At 41.4% G+C, this 9,221-nt stretch overlaps 1 protein-coding gene across 24 annotated transcripts in view; it reads left to right on the top strand.

The window, feature by feature from the left end:
* The first annotated feature begins 3,788 nt into the window (after positions 1–3,788).
* Positions 3,789–9,221, top strand: part of FIP1L1 (factor interacting with PAPOLA and CPSF1) — an 82,919-nt gene continuing 77,486 nt past the window's right edge. For 7 of the 24 annotated variants that reach the window (XM_040483568.1, XM_040483547.1, XM_040483607.1 and 4 more), the window contains exons 1-2: positions 3,791–4,077; positions 5,370–5,409. In XM_040483568.1, the coding sequence (XP_040339502.1) occupies positions 3,993–4,077; positions 5,370–5,409 (125 nt within the window). In that variant the 5' untranslated portion in view covers positions 3,791–3,992. Of the gene's footprint in view, positions 4,078–5,221; positions 5,267–5,369; positions 5,410–9,221 lie in introns of all 24 variants that reach the window. The other 17 variants (XM_040483601.1, XM_040483588.1, XM_040483466.1 and 14 more) reach the window with 6 other exon arrangements.

The following is a 9,221-nucleotide window of genomic DNA, read 5'->3' as shown; positions in this document are numbered from 1 at the left end:
GCACACACACACACACATACACACACCCATACACAGACACACACAATGATAAGATGGAAAACAAATATAATCAGAACATATAGAGTATTGTAGTTTGAAAAGGTCTTAAGTTTATATCATGTCTTCAAATTACCTATCTTTAAATTTTTTTTTTTAACGTTTATTTATTTTTTTGGGACAGAGAGAGACAGAGCATGAACGGGGGAGGGGCAGAGAGAGAGGGAGACACAGAATCGGAAACAGGCTCCAGGCTCCGAGCCATCGGCCCAGAGCCCGACGCGGGGCTCGAACTCACGGACTGCGAGATCGTGACCTGGCTGAAGTCGGACGCCCAACCGACTGCGCCACCCAGGCGCCCCAAATTACCTATCTTTAAACTCTGCTGGTGAGTAGGGAGATAAAGAAGCTTATCCAGGCAAGGAACTCAGTATAAAAGGAAGGAAGGAAGAGGCCTTTTATGAGTGGTTATTAGTGATTTATGGGCTTCTCTGCTTGTGAAAATCTTTATTTTCAAAGCTTAGCTGAAATGCTACCTCCACTGTAGAGGCAATTCTGATGCCTCAGTTATTATTCATCAACTCTTCAGTTCAGTTTAAGTAGCATCTTGAAAGACAAGCTTATTTTAGGCAGCTGAAAGGAGAAAGACAATCCATGAGAGAAGGCAGTTGGTTCTTCCATGAGAGCACCAAAGTTCATTATAGACTCATGGAATAATAAATAGACAGGACTATGAGTGACTGCCTTAAGATATTCCTTTTTAAAAAAATTTTTTAACGTTTTATTTATTTATTTATTTTTAACGTTTATTTATTTTTGAGACAGAGAGAAACAGAGCATGAACGGGGGAGGGACAGAGAGAGAGAGGGAGACACAGAATCTGAAACAGGCTCCAGGCTCTGAGCAGTCAGCACGGAGCCCGACGCGGGGCTCGAACTCACGGACCGCGAGATCATGACCTGAGCCGAAGTCGGCCGCTTAACCGACTGAGCCACCCAGGCGCCCCAACGTTTTATTTATTTTTGAGACAGGGAGAGAGAGAGCATGAACAGGGGAGGGGCAGAGAGAGAGGGAGACACAGAATCGGAAGCAGGCTCCAGGCTCTGAGCCATCAGGCCAGAGCCCGACGCGGGGCTCGAACTCACAGACCGCGAGATCGTGACCTGAGCCGAAGTCTGATGCTTAACCGACTGAGCCACCCAGGCGCCCCAAGATATTCCTAAGCAGACTGTAAAATTGTCATTCCATTACTGTCAGTAGAGGCCACGATCTAAGTGCTGGGCACCATCTCATGAATAAGTGGCATGTAAGAAGATGCCCTGTTTGAGGAAGGACTTCATCTAGTGAAGAGTTCTAGGTAGGTAGATGTAATTACCATAGGATGTGATAGACACATGCCATAGAAGCAGCATAGAGTCTAGAAGGGTGTAATTAGCTCTGCTCTACCCACCTTCCAATAACTCTGATCTCATCTCTATCCTCTTTCTTACTCCCTCCATTCCATTTCATTTTGGGTTCCTTGAATGCACCAAGCACACTTCTGCTTCAAGGCCTTTGCAATTCCTATTCTCTCAGTCAGATAGGGCTTCACCCAGAAGTCCACAAGGGCTTACTTCTTTCCTCCATTCAGCTCTCTATTCTTATGTCACGTTATTAGAATAGCTTTCCCTGATCTCTTATTGTAAAATTGCACCTAATTAATCCCTCTTCATCACTGTGCTCTAGGTCCCCCTATCCTGCTTAGTCTTCTTTATAATCGTTATCACAACTTGACAAAGCTGTACATTTATATGTTTATTGTCTGTCTTCCTTCATTAGAATGAAAGCTTCACCAAGAGGAAGGACCTTGTTTTACTCCTTGCTGAATCTGCATAGCCTAGAAGAGTCTCTGGCACCTGGTAGACCCTCCATAAATATATTTATAGAACAAAGAAATGGAAGGAAATAAAGTGGGATTCAGGAAAGATATCACAATGTTGGCCTCAACATTGATACCTCAACAGAGTTTAGAAGTCTGCAAGGGATTATCCTAAACAGATAAGGGAGACTGGGAATAGCCTTTGAGTCTTCAAAGGTAAGGGGAGATTAAAACCACATGATTTGTTTTTTTTTTTGTTTGTTTTTTTTTAATTTTTTTAACGTTTATTTATTTTTGAGACAGAGAGAGACAGAGCATGAACAGGGGAGGGGCAGAGAGAGAGGGAGACACAGAATCTGAAACAAGCTCCAGGCTCTGAGCGGTCAGCACAGAGCCCGACGCGGGGCTTGAACTCACGTACCGCGAGATCATGACCTGAGCTGAAGTCAGGCGCTTAGCCGACTGAGCCACCCAGGCGCCCCCACATGATTTGTTTAAATAAGGGGAGATGGTGTGGCATTGTTGGGATGTAAACATTTCATTTGTGTTTCTATTAAAGCATATCCATCTTTTTTCTCTTGTAGGGGAACTAATTAAGACACTTCTGACTTAATAAATTGATAGCATTTTAAGAGCATGGACTATGCTTTATTCATATTTTTGTTTTCCAAGTTCTTAAACAGCAGATATTCAATAAGTGTTAAATGGAGAACAATATTTATTGACCAGACAGCAAGTAAACCCATGATTGATTTGTAAACTAGAATGACTTCCTGTTGAAAACTGAGTGTCCTATTTGAAAACTTTTGGACCAAAAGAAACCTTAGAGACCATTAAATGCAGCTTTCCCATTTTGTAGATGAGAAAACTGAAGCAAAGAAAGGTTAATTACCTGAGGTCATGCGACTAAGTAGTTATAGTTAAGAACTAGAACGCTAATTTCGACCCATCATAGATGACCTTCTCCTTAAAAGATGTGTTCAAAGTAGCCTGATGATGTGGCATTATTTACTAAAAAACTGAACATTATGATCTTGGAGAAATACTTGTAAAAATCTGCAAGAAGTCATTTACAAGGTTTTTGTAAACGTTTGTAGTGTTTTTAGGGAGGGTGGTTAAAGTGAAAAGTTGAAACCAATCTAAATGTACACCACTAGGGAAATAGCTATATACATTTTGTGATTGCCATGCTATGGAATATTGGGAAGCACTTAAAAATGGATACAGTTTGATGTATACTAAGATGGGAAGGATCTCCAAGACACTTCATAAAAATTAAAAAAAAAAAACAAAAACAAGCAATCCGCAGAATGATACACAGTATCGCACCCTTTAAGATTCGTTAATCTCAGGTTCTTCCACCAAAACGATACACGTGAGGTAAACATATAGAAAATCCGAGGATTCACACCAAACAGAAAACGAGGGATGCTTGTGCAAAGGACGGTAGTGGATGAGGGGGGTCTTCGACCTTATGTGTAACGTTCTATTTTAACAAAGAGAATGTATTATTCATTCACGAGCTCGGCTTTCGTTTGTTGTTAAAATTAAATATTCAATAAAGTAGGCATTGTTTTCCTCTCTAATCAGAAACGAGTGATAAGGTAACAATTCTGTGTCGAGTGATACAACATGTGAAGAATGAAACAAGGCCTTTAATAAGATTAAAACACAGACAAAACAGTTGAGAAAGAAAGCGTTAAAGGACAAGGGAACAAGAGTACGCTGGCCGGCATAGGCAGCTTATCAGACGAAAAGGTGGGAGAGGGGAAACCTCCCCGACGCAGGACGCCAGGGGAGAAGGCCGCGCTAAAAAGGCAAAACAGGATTCCACAGGGGCGGGGCCAACCACGGCGCGCATGCGCAACCACGTCCAGGTGGCCGGCGCCGCGGAAGCGAAGCCTCCTAAAGACGCCGCGCGCTGGGGCTGCTGCTGCGCTTGCGCGGGCGGACCGCCGCCGGAGTCGTCTTGTTTGCAGGCTGAACGCCGCGGCCGCCTTTCCTGGATTTGAGTCTCGCGCTTTCTTCGTTTGCTCGCCGGCGGGTTCGCGCCCCTCTCGCGCCCCCGGGCAGCGAGGCTGGGAAGGGGTTGGAAGGGGCTGTTGATCGCCGCCTTTAAGTTGTGCTCGGGGCGGCCATGTCGGCCGGCGAGGTCGAGCGCCTAGTGTCGGAGCTGAGCGGCGGGACCGGAGGGGATGAGGAGGAAGAGTGGCTCTATGGCGGTACGGAACTTCCTGTCCCTTCTCTCACTCCCGGGTTCTCTCAGGCCTGTCCTCCCGGCCCGTCACCGGCCGGCGTCCTGGGCCCCTCATGCCGCCCCTGGGGCCTCTGGTACGGAGCCTCCTCCGGCCTGAGAGTTAGGCCGAGTGCGGCGTGCGCGTTCCCGCCTCCCCGCCCCCAGCCTCCTCCCGCCCAGCCCACGCCCCCATCACGCAGCCACCCCGCGGCCGCCGGGCTGGGCACCGGGCCGGACCCCGTCTCCCGGTCCTCCCCACCGGGGATTCCCGGCCGCCGCGCTTCCGCGCTCTTTCCCCTACTGTTCTATCTCGATTCTGAGCTCTGTTGGTGTGTCTGTTCTTGCCCCTTGGCTGTAGGATGCCCTCCCTGCCCCTTTCTTTCAGAAACAGTCTTTCTGTAATAATAGCTAAATAAAGTTGATGCTGTAAAACTAACGTCTTGTTTCTTGATGGTCAGTTTGTATGGAATGCACCTGCAAGGGTACCTCCTTGTCTGAAAGTCGTGCTTTAAAAATAATTAATTAAAAGAGAGAGAGAGAGAGAAAGAGATGGAGTACATTATGGCCCATAAAGAAAACCCCGAATGTCTCCTGTATTAAGGTGAAGTTTTTCTTTTTTAAGAGACTGCTCTTTAACCCACATCATTAGAAGTATCTCATGTCCCTTAGCCTTATAGTTTTCAGTTATCTCGTATATATCTTTTTTCCCAAAAATAAGTTCAGTGCACTTTGTACTTCCCTCTTGAAAGGGACTTGACATCTAGCTTTTAACTTTTCATTAAGTCACAGTCTCTTGTCTGTTAATGATAACTAGATATGAAAGTTAATTATTTATTCCTTACCTAAAATATGTATTCTTTAGTATAGTAAAAGTGCACGTTTGAGCACCATGCAGCTCCTTGATGCTGTGGCTTTGACAAACCTGTAAAATTGTCTTTGGTGGCAAGATTCAGCATTAGTAATATTCTTTGGAATGTAAATGTGTAGGGTTTCCTTAACAAAGATCTAGAAATTTTTAATGCCTCTTAAATTAAGCTTACTTTTATAAAAGTAAAGTCATTTTTTTTTTTCATAAAAGACATATCTTGTTAAGTCATTATAAGGTGATCTAACTTTGGATGTGCTTATAGGCCCATGGGACGTGCATGTGCACAGTGATTTGGCAAAGGACCTAGGTTAGTGCTTGTGATGATCACTTCAGATTTTCATAATACTGGTTTCTTTAAGAGTGGTTTGTTTGTTAATTTTATTTATTTATTTATGTATTTTTTTTGGTAGATGAAAATGAAGTTGAAAGGCCAGAAGAAGAAAATGCCAGGTTAGTGGAACTTGTTGTCGATACTTCTGCAGATTGTGTGGTAACAGTGGTTCTGTCAACACATTGTCAAATTTATTTCATAGTCTTTGGCTTAATTACAGCATACTGACTTAAAGTTCACAGGCGTTGATTCCGTTAGAATTTTCTATTTCAGGACCTAATCAGTTCTGTGTTTCTTTGCTAGTAGCGTAGGGGACAAAGTGTTTGAGGTAAGGGTTTGAATACTCTTCACTATTAAGTACTTTGTACTCTTAAGTGAGTTCAGAAGTGGAATATACGATTATAACCATTAGACTAATAAGAAAAAACTTTAAAAAATGTTTTTGATAAAAAAAAGAATCCTTTAAATTACTAGTTTCACAATACCTTTGATGGTGTAGTGCACTTTGGTTATCATTTCCATGTTTTAAAATATTTAAAGTCAGATATTTAATGAATTTGTTATAAGATTGATTCCCTTTGTTAGACTACTAGAAATACATGACTGTCGTTTATAGAACACATAAAAGCAGCTTGAAACTTCTCCAAATTTCAAAACAACTCACACATGGGAGTCCGTCGACATGCTTACATTACTGATCAAATGTAGTATCAATGCCTTGATGTCCCATAATGAAGGCGTGGTTAAAAAAAAAGAGCTTTGAAAGATTATTTGGTTTTAAAAAGTAGAGAAAATACCATTTTACACCCGCTAGGATGGCTGTACTCAAAAAGAAAGTAACAGGTGTTGGTGAGGACATGCAGAAATTGGAACTCTCATACACTGATCGTGGAACTGTAAAAAGGTTCGGCTACTTTGGAGAACAGGCAGTTCCTCAAAAGGCTAAGCACAGTTACTATGTGATCCAAGAATTCCAGTTCTACATAGATGCTTTAGAAAAATGATACATATCCACACGAAAACTTGTACATGAATGTTCATAGCAGCGTTATTTATAATAGCCAAAAAATGGATATAAGTGCCCATCAAATGATGAATGGATGGACAAAATATGGTATATTCATACAGTGGAATACTATATAGCAGTGAAAAATGAAGTGCTGATACCTGTAACAACATGGATGAATCTAGAGAACATTATGCTAATTTAAAGAAGCCAGTCCCCAAGGACTACATATTGTATGATTCTGTTTATATTAAAAGTAGAGAATAGGTAAATGCATAGAGTGGTTGGCAGGACCGAGGTCGGGGAAAATGGGGAGTGACTATTAATATACGCAGTGTTTCTTTTTGGGGTGATGAGAATGTCCTGGAATTAGGTAGTTGTAATGGTTGCACTATTTTGTAAACATGAAAAGTCATTCTGTTGATTGCTTTAAACGGATGGTTTGTGTGGCATATGAATTCTGTTTCAAGCTGGCAGGGTTATACCTTGGAGATACTGTGGGTTCAGTTCCACACCACTCCAATAAAGTGAGTCAGATGAATTTTTTGATTTTCTGGTGCCTATAAAAGTTATGTTTATAATGTTGTCTCTCTCTCTTTTTTTTTAATAGTTTCAACTTTTTTTGAGAGAGAAAGAGGAAGGCAGAGATAGGGACAGAAGATCCAAAGTGGGCTCTGCTCTGGCAGCAGCAAGCCTGATGCAGGGCTCAAACTCACAAACTTCGAGATCATTACCTTAGTGGAAGTTGGACACTCAACTGACTGAGCCACCCAGGGCGCCACTATACTGTAGTCTCTTAAGTGCGATGGTACTATGCCTAAAAGACAATATATGTACCTTAATTAAAAACTATTTTTATGCTAAAAAAAAATCCTAACCATCATCTGAGCTTTTGACAAGTCATAAGTTTTTGCTGGTTGGAGGGTCTTTGAAATTGAACTCTGCTGACTGATCAGGGTGGTGGCGGCTGAAGGTTGAGGTGGCTGTGGCAGTATAAGACAATGACCTCTGCCACATGCACGGACTTTTCCTTTCACGAACGACTTCTCGGTAGCACATGATGCTGTTTGTTAGCATTTTGATAGTAGAACTTCTTTCCAAATTGAAGTCAATCCTCTCAGACGCTGCTGCTTTATCAGCTAAGTTTATGTAATATTCTATATTCTAACTTCTTTGCTGTCATTTCCACAATCTTCACACCGTCTTCACCAAGAGTAGATTCCGTCTCAAGAAACCACTTTCTTTGCTCATCCATGAGAAGCAGCCCCTCGTCTGTTCATGTTTTGTCCTGAGATTGCAGCAATTCTGTCACATCGTCAGGCCCCACTTCTCATTCTAGTTCTCTTGTTATTTCCACCACGTCTGCAGTGACTTCCTCCACTGAAGTCCTGAACCCCTCCCAGTCATCCACAAGGCTCGGAATCAACTTCCAAACTCCTCTTCATATTTGATATTTGGACCTCTCCCCATGAATCATGGATGGATTTTTTTTTTTTTTAATTTTTTTAATTTACATCCAAGTTAGCATATAGTGCAACAGTGATTTCAGGAGTATATTCCTTAATGCCCCTTACCCATTTAGCCCATCCCCCCTCCCACAACCCCTCTAGTAGTCCTCTTTTTGTTCTCTATATATTTGTTTCTTATGTTTTTATATTATTTTTGCTTCCCTTATGTTCATCTGTTTTGTGTCTTAAATTTCTCACATGAGTAAAGTCATATACTTGTTTTTCTCTGACTAATTTCACTTAGCATAATATTCTCTAGTTCCTTCCACGTAGTTGCAAATGGCAAGATTTCATTCTTTTTGATTGTCGAGTAATACTCCATTGTATATATTATACACCATGTCTTCCTTATCCATTCAATGGATGAATGTTTTTTTATTTTTTGCTTTTTCTTTTTTTTTCTTATTTATTTTTATTTTTTTAAATTTACATCCAAGTTAGTTAGCATATAGTACAACAATGATTTCAGGGGTACATTCCTTAGTATCTCTTACCCATTTAGCCCATCTCCCCTGCCACAACCCCTCCAGTAACTCTGTTCTGCATATTTAAGAGTGTCTTATGGTTTGTCCCCATTCCTGTTTTTATATTATTTTCCTTCCCTTATGTTCATCTGTTTCGTATCTTAACTGACTGAGCCACCCAGGTGCCCCCATCTGTTTTGTGTCTTAAAGTCCTCATATGAATTAAGTCATATGATATTTGTCTTTCTCTGACTAATTTCTCTTAGCATAATACCCTCTAGTTCCATCCACGTAGTTGCAAATGGCAAGATTTCATTCTGTTTGATTGCCGAGTAATACTCCATTGTGTGTGTGTGTGTGTTTGTGTGTTGTGTACATATACGTATATATACGTATATATGTATATATGTATATATACACACTACGTCTTCTTTATCCATTCATAATGGATGGATGTTTTTAATGGCATCTCGAATCATGAATCCTTGCCAGAATGTATTCAGATTATTTTGCCCAGATCTTCCAGACAACTGGAATCATGGTCTCTGACAACTATATGCTTATGAAATATGTTTCTTCAGTAATAAGACTTGAAAGTCAAATGACTTCCTTGATCCATGGGCTGCAGAATGGATATTTGTTATGGGGCATGGAAACATTAATCTCCTTGTGTGTCTCCAACAGAGAGCTCTTGAGTGACCAGGCACATTGTCGATGGGCAGTAATATTTTGAAGGGAATCTTTTTTTTCTGAGCAGTAGTCTCAACAGTGGCTTAAAATATTCAGTAAATCATGTTGTCAACAGATGTGCTGTCATCCAGACTTTGTTGTTCCACTTTTAGGGCAGAGCACAGGCAGAGTGGATTTAGCATAATTCGTAAGGGCCCTAGGATTTCAGAATGGTAAATGAGCATAAGTCACCAGCTGCATTAGCCCCTAACAAGAAAAGAGTC

This window comes from Herpailurus yagouaroundi, unplaced genomic scaffold, assembly GCF_014898765.1.
Source record: "Herpailurus yagouaroundi ecotype Mexico unplaced genomic scaffold, PumYag 28, whole genome shotgun sequence".
Taxonomy (NCBI): Eukaryota; Metazoa; Chordata; class Mammalia; order Carnivora; family Felidae; genus Herpailurus; species Herpailurus yagouaroundi.
Note: the sequence above shows the minus strand (reverse complement) of the source record. Positions and strands in the feature narration are given on the sequence as shown.